Below are 20,214 nucleotides of genomic sequence, written 5' to 3'. Positions count from 1 at the left end.
ACGTCATGGCTAACTTAACCCAGATGTACCACACTGTGACTGTAACTTTAGCCTGCCAGCCAGTGAAACTATTGTAGGATAATGAGCATTATCCCAATAAAAAGACGACTGAAAGAAGCGTCATTGCTGGCTGACACAATTTACACTGCATTGTTGTGTTTCAGCCTTTTTTTTTTTTTTTTTTTTTTTTTGCTTGAAAATAAAAATGTTCACAAATATTCACTCCAGTGCTGGAAGAAACTATGCATGTGGATGTGATGGGACAATCGCAACAAAGACAGCTGTTTGTTAATGAAAATATAAAAGAAATATACATTAATTCTAAGTAATCTCAGCAGTAATCTGAAAAAGAAACTATAATCTGATTGCCCTATTTTAAATTGTAACAGATTACAGTCACTCATATTTTGTGTTTTAAATATATAATTCTGTTGCACCCTAACCCTGCATATACACACCACACCACCAGTTTAACCTTGATTTTTTTTTCTGTACATAGAAATTACAATAACATTGTAACTCTGACATTAAGTTATGCACAAGCATCAGATGAACTGTGTTTGGTGTTCATAGCAAAAGGCTAATCTACAGCAGCTGACCATGGGAGGCTTCAAAAACAAAATTATAGAGGAGAGGAGGAGACTCTCTTTAAAAATTGTCTCAACAAATGATTAGATGTCTTTGCAAAAAATAGGCTAAACAGAGCTTGAAAATAGGGTTTGAAAAGAAAGTTTAATCGACATCGATGTCAGTATGCACATGAGTGATTGTTAGTATTTATTTATCGCTGTCACTCTGCAATAAAGCAGTTATGGTGGGAGAATGGCTTTACATTAAAAGACCTCTTCACTCTGTGAAAATGTATAAAAAGCTAAACCCTTTGGAAACAGTGGGGTTTCCTCTTAGAGAGGGCCATAGTCCAGTGCACAGAATGAAGAACTCTGTGTGTGCGGCTGCCGCAACACGTCCTTGGATCAATGTGTTTGGCTTGGCCTCACCACATGCTGGGTGACTAGAAGACTCAGAGAAATTTCCAGATTATGAGACGTGGAGTGATGGGAGACACATCCCTTTTTATCCTCAGCATCTCCACAGACAATAGCATGTCCTCTTTTCCACACTGGTATTGGCCGTACTGGCAAATGTCCACCCTGCATTTGATTTTGAATGAGGAAGCAGCAGCAAGGGCAGTGTGTTTAAATCAAATGCCTGATACTGTTTGCACTCGAGAAATTATAGAACTAACAAATAAACAAGATAAACCCTGCCCTATTTGGTTTAACAGTCAGATAAGCCTCCGCTTTTGCTTACTCACACAGACCAGCAAAAACCAGATAAACTCTGTGTGCATCTCCTCCCCGATTTGATTTCATTTTATGCTTAAACTGTCTTCTTAGTGAGGGTTTTCCATCAATGCTAGCTTTTAAGCAGTATTAATTTTGGTTTTATTTTCCCCTGCTCTATATTTTTCCCTTGTGATTTTTTTCCCTCTTTTGCAAGAGGATTGTTTTGCTGATTGCTGATTTGATGTTTTTTTTTTTTGACAATAAATAAATAAATACATAATAAAATGAAAAATAAATACATAGAAAGGGGAGAAAGAAAAGAATAAAAGAAAAAAAATGAAAGTGAAAATACCTTTTCTGGTAATGCAGTACAGAGATACAGCGTGGAAACAAATCAGATTTACTGTTTCCTTTTCCAAAAGAAAATACTGACTCTGAGCTGGGTCTCTTCCATCCTTGTAGTCTTTCTGCCTTAAGAATTATTTCTACAGCACGCCATTTCTCATATATATATATATATGTATATATATATATATATGTGTGTGTGTGTGTGTGTGTGTGTGTGTGTGTGTGTGTGTGTATGTATGTATATCTATCTGTCTCTAACCCTAACCCTATCTATAGATATAGATATAGATAAAGGTATAGATATGTCTGATATGTCTCTCCTTGTCACCCTCTGACCCTTCAGTGGATCCGTTGGAGATGGATAGAGAGGGTTTTCACTGTAGCTGCTCCATTCGCTGATTACATCACCTAGTTGGTGAAAATAATGGCGGATGCCAGTGCAGCATGGAGTGAAGGGACAAGGTGATAGTGTGACTAGGTGGAGGTACAGTGTGACCTGGGATGGAGGGGATGTGGTGGTAATGACGACTTCCCGTATACGCATTAGAAAGAAATTGACTCAACCCAGAAAAAAAATAGTCAGGAGTGTTTGCTTATGATCACGAAACTGTAAAGGCATGACATAATTTTTGTTTTTGGTCGAATAAAGCAAAGTTTATACACCATACACCGACAGGCCTATCTGTGGACTCTCAGGGTCATGGGTAGTATGCAGTACCAGATTGCTGATGCTTGGGCATCACTTTTGGTGCCCCACCCCACAAGAGACAGAAATGTTTCTGTCTCAGATATACCAACAAGGAATTGGTATATCTGATCTTGAGTGTGACTACGGCCTGCTGTTTTAGACAGTGCATTATCTTAGCACTTCATCTGCATTAAGAGAAAGCCCGCTGCTCTGGTCTCTCTCTCTCTCCGTCTCTCTCTCTTTCTCTCTCTCTCCTGACAACAAACAGAATGAGGGTCAGGGGGGAGGGGAGGGGCACTGACCAGTGTTTCTTCCACCACACTCTGTGGCTGGCTGACTGGGGATCCCTTGACATGACACCAAAGACCTTGTGGAAGATAACAAGGCATCATGATAAAACAGAGGTGCAATTAGTGCCAGAATGACAGTCCAGAAAGCTGAGTCCAGATACTGACGCGTGCTTGAGGGATAACTGCAAGCTGATGAGGCCCGGCTGGGGAGCTGTTTGCCCTGTCGCTATGTGTCGCTCTCTTGGCAAGTCCCAACACTCACCGCCTGTCTGTTTGTTTGTTTTTGTGTTACTTTTTTTTTCACGTAGTCTAGATGTTGTTGCTGAGTGCAGAGCATCCTTGTGGAGTATTTTATTCCCCTGAGTTGATAGCTAGCAGGTTGTGCTCTGTGAAACTGTGAAGGACTCTGTGGGGCTGCAGAGACAAAGACAGGGACTCTGAATAGCTGCCAGTGGCGCCAGGCAGCAGCAGCTCCCCGGAACCAACTAAAACCATCAACAAATGATATGACAAGGGGACAGGAAACACTCTGCTCCTGCCACACGGCAGACTGCCGCATTACCTCCGGTCAGTCTATAATGTAGTTTGGGTGATTTTATTTTTTAGTCACATTGTAAAGTGCACACAGTCTAACATCAAAGTGGGTTTGTGGCAGGCCTACTGGAATGGATGGCTCTTATGTATATTTTTAGAATGTTGGGTGTGACATAATGACACCCCAAAGAATGGGGCGGAAATATTACATGCTTTGGCATGATATCAGGTTGGCCACACATGGAAGACTGACACTAAAATACAGGCACAGAAGTTTGACAACACAGTCACAAACAAATCACTATCCAAAACCAACAACTAGGCCTATCGACATAGCAGAACTCTCTTATAGATTATAGTGAGTGAATTGCGTTTCACAAATCCCAGTTTATTGGTTTATCATGGTGATTCACGGTCATGCTTTTTTATATAATTACAAATTTCATGAAATATGTTTTTATTTTTTATGTTTAAATGTATTTTATTTAATTAAAATCTGTTTTGCTAATATTTTCTGGCCCACTTACAATATCCCCGCAGACCACTAGGGGGTCACGGCGCATAAGTTGGAAAATGCTGGTCTAATGATAGTTTAATTAGTCACAAACATTGCCTAAGTATTGGCACACATAAATTCCAAGAGAGTAGATTTTATATTTAAATTCACCACAGTGCCCTAAATACTGACCATACAGAAGTAAGGCTGTTTCTGTTGCGTTGTGTTAAGCTTGTCAGGGAGCGTAGTTGCTAAAATGTCAGTGCATTCCCCAAAGGTGTCAAACCTCTGTCTGTTTGAAACTGTTTGCTGATGTCACATTGCCTTTTGCATTGTGTTTCGCTTGCCTCTGCTCAATATCAGCCCTTGATAGGGCTTATGGGGTGAATGAAAAATCACACCGTGTCCTCACCTCGATGTCCGACCTTCGGCCTGCATGTAATTTCATTTATGATTCCTTTAGCAATGTTAGATAAGGTTGACTCTTTTTAGTAGATTTTCTCTTTCCTCCCCACTATGTAAGCATTTAGTAAATCCATCTGTTTTCCCTTAGCCTAAGGTTGGACAGATTTGCTTTTTCTCTGTGATGAAATCTTCTTAGCCTAGGTTTGATAAAACAGCGTGCCTCACCTAAATATAGCCACCTGCGACTGCGCAGCCCCAGTGTCAGTGATGTGCTCACAGTGTGCCTGCTGGCTGTGCTTAGCAAAGACAGCACCGTTATGACAGTTCATTGGAGCGGGTGACAACAAAAATAGGATTAACCCTTTTAACCTGATTTTTTTTCTTCTTCTCCTAGACGCTTTAATCTTGCTGTGTTTGCCAACTGGCTTGTTTAAGACCAGTGGGCTGCTTTGACACAGCATGTCTTTGTTGTTCCAGATGTTATTCTCCTGTTCAGTATGATGGAATTTATCTTAAATTGCCTCTCTCTATGACAACATGTGGTTTGTGAAAAACTGAGGATTGTTTTTTGGCTCATCTACGAGACTGACATGCTTCATTTTCTTGCATTCGCCCACTCGTCATAAATGTCCATGTGCTTAATGGGTCCCCCCATCTGCATACACCAACACAGAAGCATGAACATAGACACACACACACACACACATTTGCACACATGCACACACAGGAATGACTAGGCACATGGTTCTCATCCCACTTGAGGAGAAAAGCACGTTGGTGCAGTCCAACTGAATGTGGACTTTGCACTGCTAATATTTAACATGAGACAGAATTTTCAGGCAGATGGCAAATCAGAGCTTCTGAGCAGGACCCTCACAACACAACCAAATCTTCAGAGAGAAAACAGGAGAAAAAAACATGCCTAAAACAAGCAAATGAATTATTCAGAAGGGAAGCCGCTTTTTATATGCATAAATAGATAAACTTCAATCATTCAATCAGCCCAAATCACATTTACAGTGCAGACAGCAGTGTTGGTGCTTGCAGAGAAGTGTAGATTGGGAGCACCCACTGTTATTGTGCTGTTCTCATTCAGTCAGTGCTGTGCAGGATGAAGAGAGGCACTGTTCAATACTGTCTGCCACTTGTACCTAACATGACAGACGACCTACCTGCATACTAGGCCGTCACTCTCCCAGCATGGTAGCCAACAGGTAGAAATAGCTCTCTACAAGCGAAACACAAACACATGCCATGCACACATGTGCACAAGTGCAAACCCGCACATACATGGACACGCATACGCGCCTGTGTACACAAACAGGCATACACACATCATTGTCCTGTAATCCTGTATCCCCTGTGCTGCTTCAATCTAAGTATACTCTTAAGGGTTTGGGGTGACCAGTGTGTGTCCATCTCAAGCTGTTTGCGATAATGGAAGCTCAGAGCGACTGGGACACTTGGCTGGCTTTCACAATGGCCGTCAGGAAGCTTGCTAGTGGGGCAGGGAGAATGAGAGAGGCTTATCGTGTAGTCAGATGCACTCTGAGGGTGAGAACATGTTTCTGCTCCCTTGTCACCCCACCGCATAGCAGAGTGGGCTGCGGCTCCGTCCCTCCAGACAGGAAAATGTCAGGGCTCCCTTCCATAGTACAGTGAGCTTTCCTCAGCACCATTACAGGTTAGGTGTGAGCTATTCTGCTGTGGTTACTGTTCTCTTTCGCACCATCCCTCTGTTTCGCTTGGCCTCATTTCTCTGAGTTTTTTACACACATGATTATGACAGGTTGTGTTAACTTAAAATATCATATATATATATATATATATATATATATATATATATATATATATATATATATACATATATATATATATATATATATAGTAGTAAATACTCCAATTGAAGATATCTGCAATGGCATTTTTATTAAAAGAAATTCTAATTCAGGATTTTTATCCATAAGTCACGTGTTACCCTTGACTTACAAGGAATCCTGTACTATCCATAGTTTTATTTGTAAAAAGCCCAATTAAAGATATCTTCAACTACATTTTTACTAGTAGAAATTGTAATTAGTGCCATATTGCCATATGTGATGCAAACCTTTCTCCTTGTCTCCTCTTTTTTTTTTTTTTTTTTTGTCTACTTGCCTGCAGTCTGTCATGCACTTCATTCTCCTGCAGACTGCTCTAATGTTCCCTAGTGCTTTCATAACTACACACACACACACGCACACACACACACACACACACACACACACACACACACACACACACACACACAAGCTCTTGTGGTATTACATCTTGTTTTAATCTGGATTCGTGTCCTTTGTTATGTGTAAAGCATTTTGTGATCTATTTGTTAAAAGAGCTTGGAAAATAAATCTGACTTGACACAAGCTTTGTGGTTTCAAATGATGTTTAAAAAAGAAATGTCTTGGCAAAACCAGCTAGACCTAAAGCTATACTTAATTTCTATCATCATCTCAGACAGTGATTTTCAAACTGTGGATCCTGACCCACTGGTTGGTCCCAGCGTGAAGATGGATGGGTCGTCTGAAGGCTGTATCAGTCATTTTTTTCTCAGAGTGAAATTTCTAAGTAATGCAACGTTGGCCTGTAATGATAGGTGGCACAGTATCAACATCCATCAGACACCACAAAAGCTCCACTGATTGTAATGCTTTGTGCAAGTGACAATGACTGGAGAGTGGTAGCAGCCTTTTTAGCAAGCTGACAGCATAGACACATTTTTATATCTGAGAGCAGCTGATATACAGTTTAAAAACATAATTGTTATATACTCCAAAAACGAAAATGGAAAATCCAAACCCAAAATTTTGTTGCAAAAGCCAATACTCATGGAAAATCATACCTCCAATGTGGGTCCTGGCGTGAAAAAAGTTTGGGAATCCACGATCTATGGTATAAATGTAATTGACATAATATTCACCAATGTGTTGTGCTGGGCTGTAGGCATCCCATCATGCACTGGGTGTAAGATACTTAACAGTATGAAGGTTGCACATGCCTGGAGGTCTGCTCAGAATGGCCCAGCCATCACCAGAGACACCTAGTCTTGTTCATCATTTGTAACAGTGTGTAATAAAATTTAGGATCAAATCAAAAAACACTTGTACAAATGAAATCCTATCTTTCTTGATCCCCGGTCTACACCAGAGGATATCAGCATTTTATCACCACTGCAAGGACATTGCATTTTGTTTTCATAAAGACAAATAGCAGACTGTTCTGTAAGTCTGCGACTTGGAATATACGCAGTGATGTCAGATTGTTTTATGCCTGTGCAATGTCCGCCTAAAATCCCACACTTGCCCGAATTTATTTATAGAGCAATGTTCTTCTATGTCAGGGTCCCAATGCATAATAAAACACAGTAAATGGATCCCTGCTATGTTTAGGTAGACTGACCTCCATTAGGAGGCAACTGCAAGAGTGAGGAGGAGAAATCATGAAGATGTAGACAGGAAAGCATACACATGCGCATGCACACAATGCATACATGTGCACATGATATGCACCCATGCGTGCACACACAGATGTGCACACAGACAGTATACATGAGGATTCATATGGGGTTCTTTGAAATTCTGCATACTGAGAATCTTATTGGTCCCCCAATATTTTAGTGAGTCAGTCAAAACAATCTTCCTTTCCGGATAAGTCCTGATGATCCATTTTGTATTGAAATGCATGCTGTTTATCTTCCCTGATGTTTAAAAAGCAGTGTTGGCACAGTGAAAGGTACGGCAGCTGCTGTTGATCTTGTGCCTTTCACCAGTCTGTCTTGCTCTAACAGGTGCCAGCAGTAGCTGTGCTCTGCCACACTGAGGTCTAGAGTTCTTGAAGAGCAGCTTGTCTTAATATTCTTTCTGCTCAAATGAGAAGGAGTTCTCCTCTGCCTTCTTCTCTCTCTGTTTCACTCTCTCTCCTCTCTGTGTTTCTCATACAGCATCATCTAACTGTTAGGTTTATCTTTATATCTTCTTATAAGACAGACTTCTTTGTCAGGCTCCCAGCATTCTGGCTCTTCTCAGTTTTTTTTCTGGTGCAAAAAGATAAAATCCTGTGTGTTCAACTTCCATTTATATTACACATAGTTGTAAGTACTTTTTATGTCTGTTCATCTTCCCAAACACACACTCTCTGAGTAGCTAGCAGAAAAAAACAAACATCAGGATAACGTGTATTAAAAGTGGTGTTTATACTGTATGTAAAGGTAACCACCCGCTCTCTTGTCACAGTACTTTATGAATATGTGCGGAGTATTGGGCAATATGGACAAAATCAAGTATCCCAAAATTTACATTGTGACTATGTTGTGAAAATGACTATTGGTGCTTTCATGAGATATTTAGGCACAAGGGTTTTTGATAAACAGTCATTAGTAATGTGGATATAATAACCAGGTAGAGGAAAATAATGGAACTAGAACTGTTTAATAAGCTTGGGAAAGTGCATCCCTTTAGTGTAATGCAGCATTTAAAACACAGAAAAGAAAAATGCTTTTGCCATATCATAGTGCTGCAGTATCCAAAATCCAAAGCAATACATAGTCTCTCTCATCACAATGTCAAGTGGCACAAGACACATTGTAAATGCTACCCATAAATGGCTTTGCAATCAAAGGATATAAATTGCGACTGGGTCCTCAGAATGGAATTAACAAAACAATGGCGAGGATGTTACATATACTAAATGAAACACGTTATCTTAATTCATCACACTTGGATGCCATCAGGAGCTGGGAGCACCCCTCCAACCTGTAAGTAAGCTGCAGGCTACCTGGTATTTGTATAGGTAAGATGGGAAAGCGAGGAACAAATGTCATTACCTGTCCCTGTGTTCCCTCCTTTGAAGTTTTTCTTGTCCTCTTGGGCTTTCAGTCTTAACATGAGCAAACATGGTGGCAGCATGTCTTTCCAAATATAACTCCACTTGACAAGAAGCTGAAACAGTGGATACCCTTTTACTTTGAAGAATTCCAATTACTGTCACTGTTTCCTCGGTGTGTGTGCATGTGCATGAATGTGTGCAACAGAGAAGAGACTGAGAGATGTGTGTCTGTGTGTGTATGTATGTATGTATGCATGCATGCATGAGTGTGTATGTGTGAGAACCGCTTGTAAACTATAATCCTGGTAGAGTGCAGCTCAAGTGTCTGCTAGATAGCAGCCTGTGTAATTTTCCAGTAACATTTTATTTATCCAAAGGAATGTAAACTGTCCACAGACAGTAATGTGCTCTCAGAGGCAATGAGACCTCTCATATCCAGAGAGCCAACCATGACAAATAGGAAATTGGAGAATACAGTGCTGGCTATCATTGAAGTCCCTTGTTATGCATCTATCCTGCATTAGTATTGGAGTATTTACTGCATCATAGTCCTTTTTATATGAACAGTAACATTGTGTGGCCATGTTGAAACAGAAATTTAGTGAAAATTGTGATTTCTTTAAAACATTAAATATCAAATCATGCAGCTGGAATCAAGGCTTATACATCATATCTCTTATCAAGTTTTAATGATCAAATGTGTAACATCAGTGATTGTGCACAATTGGGAAAATAAGGCTGCCTTATCTTTATGCCTGTATGCTTTGTTCCCTGTCAGTGCTAATATTTATAAGTTAAATTGACTTGAATTGACTTGAATGGACCAGAACTCTTTTTTTTTTTTTTTGACCAGATGGGCATGTTGTAGAGCATTGATCCATTGTGAACCCACAAGTTGTTTACTGCCACATACCAAATCAATAGACCTTGGCTGCAACAAGATAGTGAAATAGCAGCTATCTGTTTCTGTAGCATAGCTAGCTTGCAGTGAAAATGGGTCTTTCGTCATGGCTACGTGTGCAGTATCCTTTCTTTCTTATATCTTATGGCCCTCCTTTGAAATTGGTTTTGTCTAGAGACAGATCTTTATGGCCCGACTAAAGTTGGCTGACTAAATCATCCAAGCTCGCGGGGCCAGTCCACAGTGCAGAATATCCCTCGTGATGCAATCCATGGAGCACACAGGATATATCATCCTTAACACAGGAGAACCAATCTGGATTCAATTACCAAGCCAGGAGAGAATGCAATTTATACCCAAACTCTGAGGCCTGGAAGATGGACGAGGTCACACAACACTTTGTAATTAATAGTTAACCCTCACTGATCTTTTGAATGGTAGCCTAGGCACCATAAGCAGGAGTTGTGATTTACAGTGAAAACACAAATAGCTTCAAGCAGTCTGCATTATGTCAGTGTAGTGTGTGTGTGTGTGTGTGTGTGTGTGTGTGTGTGTGTGTGTATGTCTGCATGTCTGAACTATTTTTGACCACTTGAGAACTGATAGAAATGGTCAAAAATCCCTCCAAAATACCACATTCGGACACCAAGACCTTGAGGATCATCACAGAAAAATTTCTTTAAGGTTTACTGAATAATTGCATTTTTTGATTGGATGGTGAGCTCTTTTGTCTTGAAATAGCTCATAAACTCCCCCTTATAGTCAATATACCCTAGTAAAACCATACCATCATCTGAACGCCCTTGGTCTCTAGTTTGTGGTTGCAACATTTCATGAGGCTGTGATTATCCTAGAGGTCATATTAAGTCGTTTTATACAGTGACGTCATGTTTCAAAAATTGGTTGCACTATAATGAATGGCTATTATTGGGCCTAATGTCATCACATGTATGACTGGGCTCAAGAATCTCAGCTTTCCAGTCATACCCAATTTATGCCACTCCAATACTAAGTAATAGGGATTAAAGTTCTCCATCTCTAGATGGATTTCCATCAGTTGGAAAAAGAGGGGGGGGAAGAAAGACCAAAAAAAAAAAAAAAAAAAAAAGTTGCACGTGCATTTTGTTGTGGTACAGTTTTGACTATCCAATGAAATCATGTTAGGCATTAAACTGACGCTGTTGTAAACCAATAAAGCCAGCCAGAGCCTTGGTATTAGCCAATCAGAAACAGAGGAGGGCGGGTTCACCCCTGCCCCTCAGGGAAGGATCTGGGGTGTATTCAACGACGTTATGATACATAACGTTGTGTGACGTTGTCTCATTGAATGGTGTCTTTGGTTGTAACGTTTTGTAACAGAGAGCAACATGTCTCGGAGGTAGTTTTCCTCCGTTTGTGGGCGTGTCACAGGTGTTATCCAATCAGCATCAGCCTGTATTGAAGCCTCCGCGATTTAAAACGCTAGTGCTCCATTATGGCTTCCAAGTCGCTATATTAGTGCAGCCTATGTTTAAAATGTTGCCCATTATTTGAGGAGGTAAAAGCCCATGTATGTGGTAAGTATGATGATAAATCAGGCATAGTTTATTGTTTTTCTCAAAATATGGCAACTTTTATTCAACTTAAAACTCATTTGTGTAGGCCTATGGTACAAATCTTGGAAACAATGTTAAACAACTGTTTTTTTCATAGTGGACATTGAATGTATTGCAGTACCCCTATAGTTAATGATCCATGTAAAGTAATGTTCTGCTCAGACGGTTCTTCGGATGGGGTGAAAGGGAATGAGGAGGCAGATAAGGCTGCGAAAGAAGCAACAAAAAGTAGAAATATTGAATTGGAAATTAATATTAGTAAATCAGAAATCAAGAATATAATTAAACAAAGATTGAGGAGTAGATGGCAAAAGCAATGGGAGGAAGACAGGACAGGGCGTTGGTTTTACACAATACAAAGGGAAGTGGGAGGAATGAGAGCTACAAGACGGAACCGAAGAGAGGAAACAATAATATCAAGACTTAGGTTTGGACATACTGCACTTAATAATACATTAGCAAAAATGGGAAAACACAATACAGGGGAATGTGGGAAATGTGGGCAACATGAAACCATAGAACATGTAATGATACATTGTCAGGGGTATGAAGTAAACAGGCAAAAATGGATTAAACAGCTTAAAGACAATAAAATGCCATTTGACATCAGGACAATATTACAACAACAGTCAGGGAATAAGAGTTATGAGTTTATGTTTGAGTTTTTGAGAAGAAGTGATTTAATTAGGAGGATATAACTTTATTTACTTTATTTTATTTATTTATTTTATTTAATTGTATGGGGAGGTAGTCATACTGATCCACACTCCAAACCAGTAGGTGGCGGTAATGCTACTATTCAATGTTTGCCAACCGCCAATGAAACCCAAGAAGAAGAAGAAGAAGAAGAAGAAGAAGAAGAAGAAGGAGGAGGAGGAGGTTCTTCGGCTACAATCGCGATGAGAATGGCCCTCTCGGCTTCCATACTTGCAACGCTTGCATAATGCAACAGGTTGTTCAGTGTTGCCAACTTGGCGACTTTCTCGCTAAATCTGGCGACTTTCCAACTCCCCATGGCGACTTTTTTTTTGTTAAAAGCGACTAGCGACAAATCAAGCGACTTTTCCTGGTGTTATTGGGGACTTTCTGGTATTTTGGAAACTGACATGAAAGCACGTGTCGTTGCTCTGCAGTTCCTGTTCTCAGCGAGCAGCGGGTGCTGCCGCGAGCCCCTCCCCCGCGCCAGAGTCCTCACAGGTGGTCACAGCCTCGAGCCGCGCACGGCAGTCGCAGGCAGCTGCAGTCAGGAGAGGAGTAGGGAGGAGACCCAACACTCTGCGGCCAGGAAGCAGATGAATCGCGCATGCGCAAAGCCGCCGTTTGTAGTTCTAAAACATATTTAGGGTGTTTTTTTACTCACTTTTTGTTTCTCCCACGACGTTATTCATCTCCTACAGCGTCCATTACAATCATTTGGCGACTTCTAGCGACTTTTAGGACAGCCAATAGCTACTTTCCTTACTGAGGAGTTGGCAACACTGGTTGTTCAGAACTTTATCGTTTCTGTTAGCTTGACGTTACATACTGGTACGTCTGCGCTGAATACACCGCTGGAGTCCGTTTCAGAAAGCAGGTTTAGTGAAAACTCTGAGTCTGTTAACCCTGAAATGAGGGAAACTCTGAGTTTTCCGTTTCACAAAGGGACATAACTTAAACCAGAACAAGAGAGGTAACTCTAGCCTGTTTCCCAGAGGGAAGTAACTTAAGCTCTCGGTCAGTTACCGCAGTAACAGACACGAAACTAACTTGGTCGGGATCAGGTTTTTCTCATGAAACCTTAGTTCTGCCGTCTGTTATTTTAAAATAATAATAATAATTAAAAAACAGTCAGTAGGCCTTTATTAGAAGTCCGTTAGTAGTTAGGTGGCGACTTTTTTTTCACGAACATGGCATGTCCTTTCCACAACGATCCCGTGGATGAAGGTGCAGTGTTACTGCGCAGAGAATTAAATATTCGTCGAGAGATGGTTATAATACCGCGCATGAGATTATGCCGAGGTCTTACCTGTTTGAACAATGTTTTTATATTTCATCTTAAGCTCCCCGCGGGATTGTACCTAAATGAAATAAATGAATAGGCTACTATTCAAGCAGTTTCCCCTGTAATATTATTGTGATTGCAACGGACTACATTTAAACTTACGCATTGACCCGAGCAGCAATGTTCTCCCACACCGTCTCCCTCTCCTTTGCCGCTGCAGCGGTGTTGCATTTAAAAAAAAAACAAAAAAACAAACAAACCAAAAAAAAAAACTAAAACAAACAAACAAAAAACCGAACAAACGTTCTAACTCGCTGTATGAATGCATTAAGATTCCCAGTTCAACTGGGGTGAAAAACGCAGCCCGACTTTTCCCCGTTGCCATAGTGACTCGTCAACTAGGGGCGCTGTCTTTTTATAGCTTTTTATAGCTGTGGTGCACACGCTTAACTCAAGGTGAAACTACTCCGAGTTGATCAAACTAACTCAAATCAGCTGTTCTGGAACCGAAAACTCAGAGTTTCCTATCTCAGAGTAGATCAACTCAGAGTTCGGGGTAAGACTCGGAGTTTGTTGAACCTGCTTCGTGAAACGGACTCCTGTTGTAACTTGTCAGAGACTGGAGAGAATAGCTCGTTCCTGGCCGCATCACTGTCGTGACAATAATAACGGTCAAGCACACCCTCTCGTGTAATAATGCTTAAAAAACCTCTTCACTGAAAATATTACTCCGCCGGCAATGTTATTGCCCGAGTCTGTGTGGTTTCCATGGCAACAAGAAACGTTTCACTGAAAACCCGCATCAAAAGCTGCTGTCAACTTTGTTAGTCTGCATATTGGACCGTTTTGTTGCCAATTTTGATTTATTTTGCGACCTAAGTTTGGATAAACGGCTGAACGGGGAAGACGAGGCAGAAGAGAAAAAGGAGAGATACGCGAGAGTGACGAGTGAAGAGCTGGATCAGCTGGAGAGGTCAGGAAATGAAGCCGGTACGGCCCGGTCAACGTCTTGGGCCGTCAAATGTCTACAAGACGACCTGAAAAACACCGGGCAAACAGCTGATTTCTCACCCGTAAAGAAAGAAGAGCTGAACAAGATCCTCCGTGAATTTTATGGAGCTTTAATTTCTACAATAGAGAATGAAATGCGGAGTCAGCACCACGGACAGTACCTGTAAGATTTTCCACGGAGATGTGCGGCTATAGCTTTTTTCTTGTTATTAATGTGTTAATGTTATAAGTTATTAATTAGCCTATTAATCGTTATTAATTTGTTTAGTCTTTATGAGTTGCCTAGGCCATTGATTGAATTAATTTGTCAATTTGTTTGCATCTGTACACTGAAGTGAACATTTAATAAAGCAACACATCTGTGAAAACTGTCGTCTTTATTTCAGAGGTAAATTGATAACAGCCTGAAAAGGTGATTAGCAAAAGCCCCTGAAAGGTGGGGTTGAAATTATATAACTCTGTTCAGCCTTAATGTGACTGTTTAGGCCTACTGTTACTTTTGCTGCTTAGCCACATTAATCGGAGCTGACGTTAAACCGGAGTGACACACCGCCAGCTGAAATAAAACATCTGTATATCTGCAATGGGGAGCCCCATGGGTACCCAGAGAACCCATTTTCATTCAGATATCTTGAGGTGTAGAAATGTTGCCATTAATTTCTGCTGCATGCATTGGGAGTAAGGCAGGGAAACACCCTGAACAGGTCACTTGTCCATCACAGGGCTTTCCTCCAACATGTTTCTGAATAATCCAGGGAGTATATTTTTTTATACCTGGGTCCTTAACTGTAATAATTACAAAAATAAACAAACAAAAAAGTTACCATGAATATTTTGTAATCAAACAAGAGTAAACCACCACCATTCCAACACTGAAAATGCACATTATCTGCCTGGAAACCCTGGGAAAAACGTATTCCCTCTGTCTAGGAATATGTTTCTTCTAATTTGTGTGTGGTTATGACGATGCAGAGAAAACTTCATCGACTAGCATTTCACCGACTGCACACCTTGTAGTTTACTACCGAGAGGACTGTATTATTCTGTGACCTTAGCCTTCTCTTCTCCACCTCTACTTTATCTCTCCCCACCCCACCTCACCCTCTCGTTGTGTCTAGGTTCTACTGGGACTTGACCATGCTGCTGCTGATGGTGGGCAACCTGATCATCATCCCCGTGGGCATCACATTCTTCAAGGACGAACACACGCCCCCTTGGATTGTGTTCAACGTGGTGTCCGACACGTTCTTCCTCATGGACCTGGTTCTCAACTTCAGGACGGGTATTGTCAAGGAGGACAACACAGAAATCATCCTAGATCCGCAGCAGATTAAGATCAAGTATCTACGCAGCTGGTTTGTGGTGGACTTCATCTCCTCCATCCCCGTGGACTACATCTTCCTCATTGTGGAGACGCGCATCGACTCGGACTTCTACAAGACAGCTCGCGCCCTGCGGATTGTACGCTTCACCAAGATCCTCAGCTTGCTCCGACTCTTGCGCCTCTCCAGGCTCATTCGCTACATCCACCAGTGGGAAGAGGTAGGGCAGTGTGTGTGTGTGTGTGTGTGTGTGTGTGCGTGTGTGTGTGTGTGTGTGTGTGTGTGTGAATGAATGAATGAATGTGTTGTGTGCTGCCCATGCTGTTCATGATGTATTCTGTTCCTTATGGTTTCACCTAATATAGTAGAGAAACAGAGATGGAAAGACAGAAAAAAAATACTTTGATAGACAGCCACAAGAATATGCTTTAAGTGTGATGATGTCAAACAGATAGGGCTTCACTACCTAGAGTCCACATGGTTACAGTCCACATGGTTTTTCCATCCCAAGGAGCTGTGATGAGTATGTTTGCAGAGCTCTGTACCTTCCCCTTTCCCCTGGGGAAGGAAATATGGACGGATGCCGCCTCTGATTATGTGCACTCTTGAAGGAGAAATGAAGAGGCTTTTCGTTGTACCCCAGTCACCAATAAGCTGATGAAACTGCAGTGTTGATTTGCATTTCTCTGTGTGTGCCCGTCTAGCTAGCGGTGGGGCCACAGTGCCCAGAGAGGCATTGCTGCAATACAAGCATGATTATAATCGCAGCAATAATTAGAAATGTTCCCATCACCTTCACTGGGTGGATCTTGTTGTTTAGGCTCAGAGGTAAAAGTGTAGCACCAGGGCCTCAGCAAGCCAACAAGAAGTATTTTAAGGGACAGTATGATTTGTCAGTTTACACAAAGTAGGTTTACACAAAGTGTAGGTTGTAACTCCAACATTTAAACTTCCTTCAAATGATCAAAATGATCCTTAACTGACTTGCAATGGAAAGACTGTGATTTTATACTAATCAATAAATATTAATTGTTCTCTTTCACACATACTTGTGGGGATTTTTGCAGTGTATACATGCCTTAAGGCATAGCTACCTACAAAGTCACGTATAGGCAATGTACAGTTTTTCCAAAGTACAATACATTAGTAGCATATGGTGAAATTTGTTTTGGAGGCCTGAAATGGCACATCTACACAATTTAAAGGCTGAAAACAAACTATACATTTTAATATTGGCCAACAATTGAGGAAATCTGTAGTGTCATGTAGGAACCATTGAGCTGTAGACATGCTTTCTCCACAGATCTATACAAACCTGCTCATTTTCACATCCTGAAATAAAATGGTAGTATTATTTTTTTAACAGTTAATTAAATAACAACACACTGGCATTTCCACGTGGATTAAAAACATGCACTGTCTGTTTTCTGAGTCAAGAAAACATCATACAATTTACATCAATGAATACTGCTAAATTTGTTCTCAAAATTGTGTGTGTGTGTGTGTGTGGATGAGTGACAAGGAGGAAGAGACTGTAACATTAATCTGTAACCTTATAACCCCAAATTTCCATTCCATAATGGCAGTTTTCTCCGTTTACAGTATTAACTTTCTTTATTTTCATCTCTGTCCTATTTAATCTTGTGTTTGTCGGGAAAGTAAACTAAGGCATGATGAAAAATGCGTGCCCTCCTCTTGGCAGAAATTTTTCATTCATTTACAAACAAGATGAATGAGCAATCTCAATAAAGGCAAAACCTGAGTCAAGCTGGAGTGTTTATTCACATAGTTGCTTGGAAGCTGAATGCTCCATAACAAATTGTTATTTGTCTTCCCACATATCGTCTCTGAAAACACACACAGTTTAGAGTCTAGCACCTTGGTGGAGAGCGTGTTGAGGATATAATTGAGCTGTAACACCGGCAACCCTGCAGCCACCAGCTCACAGCCGCTGAACGCCCTGTTGTTGGTGTCGGGGATCAAAGCAGCAGCATTCAGTCAGCAGTCAGACTCTTCACCTCCCGGCCAAGCAGCCATTTAGCAGATGGGTCTTATACCTCCAGATGCAGCCAACGCATGCATCCTATCTTTCACCATAAACACAACAGCACACTACATCTGCTTTATTGCTCCATCCCTGAAAGGAGTTAATGGGAAATGTTTCGCAAGTTTTCACTCTTCTCAGGCATCCTGTGATGTAATGGCTACTGCTCAATTCAGAGTTCAGTTTTGTGTTACAGTGTGTATAGCGAGTAATATTTTCATATGGGGAAAAAAGCATCAAGCAGCAAGGTTATTGTCATTAACAAAAACAAAATAACAAAAACTGGGTGTGAAAAAACATTTTCATTAACTGAAATAAAAATAAAAACAAGGGTTTACAAAATAAATGATAATTAACTGAAGTACTGTTGTGTGTTTATAAAACTAACTAAAATTAGCTAAAATTAGAGAGAAAATTTGTTCAGTTTTCATCTCTGTCAATTTAATTGATTGTTCACCTGTACCAAGTGAACACACTTCTTAAAATGGTATAATGTTTTAATTTCGATTACGCAATACTTTGTGTGACTTTTTTGAAGCTCGCCCCGACAAATATCCCATTTTACAAAAAAAGACTGAAACTAACACTCAAACTAATAAAAACTTAACTGAGCACTTTCAAAACATAAAAAACTAAATGAAACTAGCAAACCTGTTTTAAAGAAACTAATTAAAACTAAACTGAAATTGAAACAAAAAAGTCAAAACGAAATAAAAATGAAAACTAATGAAAAATGCAAAATTATAGTAACCTTGTTGAGCAGCTATTGCAGTACCGTTACATAAAAGAGGCTGACAGTTGCCTCCTGGGCCAGTAACTGCCATTGAAGATGTTTTTTAGTCAGTATTTCTATCTACATTTCTCAGTTTCGGTTTACTCAAAATATCCAATATAATGTTGGTGTGGCTTGAGTCAGGGAAAATCCACACTTAAAAACAGAATTCACTTACTATACCAAAGGCTTTGGACAATTCAGTTTCACTTTGCGGGCACAAACATATCTTTTCCCAAGCAAGGGTTTTTGCACTTACAGCCAAATCAAGCAAAGCAGAACCGATTATACATAAATAAATTCAAAGAACATTTTCATAAATTTGGATCTGCCATGTCATGGTTTAGATTCCCATTATAGAGTACGTTTACATGCACACCATATTCCGGTTCGGCTCAATATTCTGGCTAAGGTAACTGCGCCGCGGCAACTGGAATATTCCGTTTACATGTTAAGGGGCGCTCACACTGAAAGCGACAAAATCGCCTGTGGTCGCTCGATTCGCTTCCTTCGCGTCGCCTGCAGTTTTCTGCAGGCGCGATGGAAGCGATAGAAGCGACGGAGGGGGCGGGGCAGGTGTGTCAGCGGGAGTATAGACTATATGTAGGTGCTGTATACATGACTTTTTCCTTTTAACTAAAAGACGTTTTTGTAGGCTACCTTGTAATCTATGGGGTGCCGAATGTAAAAATTCGGTCACCATTTTATAGACAACATATTTCCAACATTTAGCTCATTTTTCTTTCATTTGAGACAAAAATTCATGTAAAACAGCATGTTCTATAATTGTTAAAAAAAAATGTGTACATGTGAAAAATAAATATAAATCTAAATGTTAAATGTAAATGTAAATGTTAAATGTAAATCTAAATGTTAAATGTAAATGTTAAATGTTAAATGTAAATGTAAATGTTAAATGTAAATCTAAATGTAAATGTTAAATGTTAAATGTAAATGTAAATGTTAAATGTAAATCTAAATGTTAAATGTAAATGTAAATGTTAAATCAGTCGCCAAGTGTAAAGCTAAATATTTAGAAATTATGCAAATTGGGCAGGTCAGCGCCTGTCGTCCACGCCCCTGGCAGTAGCCTCAGATCATGTGGCCCCGCCCACACCACCGACTGCGGCTCAGTGGGTGAGGCGAGGTGAAGAGGCAGAGACATGGCCGGTTCACTCCCGACAGAGGAGCTCGAGAGGGCCGCTGTGCGGGCTGCACTTCAGGGGATAATTCCACGGGTGCACTCCACACCACAAACGGTAAGTGAAGCAGTTGAATTTTAACTTATTAACTAATTCTGGACGGAGTTCCTGTTAACTTAGTTAGCCGGCCGACAAGCTAACGTCACCGTTTGTCAGTGTGACTTGGATGCTAGCAAAGATTATGTGATCCACAGCGCACCTGTCATATCCGGCAGACCTGACCGGGTGGGCACGGTGCCGACCGAGGCACCGGCCGGCATCAGGTGGGCTGGCCGGTGTGCGCCACCCCGTTGAATGTAGCGGCCAGCTGACATGCCGCTCCAGCTGGAGGGTTAGGAGGGTGTGCGATTTTGTGAATGAGAAACGTTACGAGGGCTGTGATGCAGCAAAAGCGCTTAAAGTTGCCACAGAGCTATACCCCGCACTGAGTTTAAAGCTAGCATGGGCTGATGTTGCAGAGTGTCCATATAAAAAGTATT

The 20,214-nt window shown here is 40.8% G+C and overlaps 1 protein-coding gene across 1 annotated transcript in view; it reads left to right on the top strand.

Moving 5' to 3' along the window:
- hcn4 (hyperpolarization activated cyclic nucleotide-gated potassium channel 4) overlaps window positions 1-20,214 on the top strand; it is a 97,455-nt gene that overhangs the window by 13,236 nt on the left and 64,005 nt on the right. Inside the window, exon 2 of the mRNA XM_030048733.1 lies at window positions 15,514-15,937. Coding sequence (XP_029904593.1) covers window positions 15,514-15,937 — 424 coding nt within the window. The remainder of the gene's footprint in view (window positions 1-15,513; window positions 15,938-20,214) is intronic.

Source organism: Myripristis murdjan, chromosome 3 (assembly GCF_902150065.1).
Source record: "Myripristis murdjan chromosome 3, fMyrMur1.1, whole genome shotgun sequence".
In the NCBI taxonomy this organism is placed as follows: domain Eukaryota; kingdom Metazoa; phylum Chordata; class Actinopteri; order Holocentriformes; family Holocentridae; genus Myripristis; species Myripristis murdjan.
Note: the sequence above shows the minus strand (reverse complement) of the source record. Positions and strands in the feature narration are given on the sequence as shown.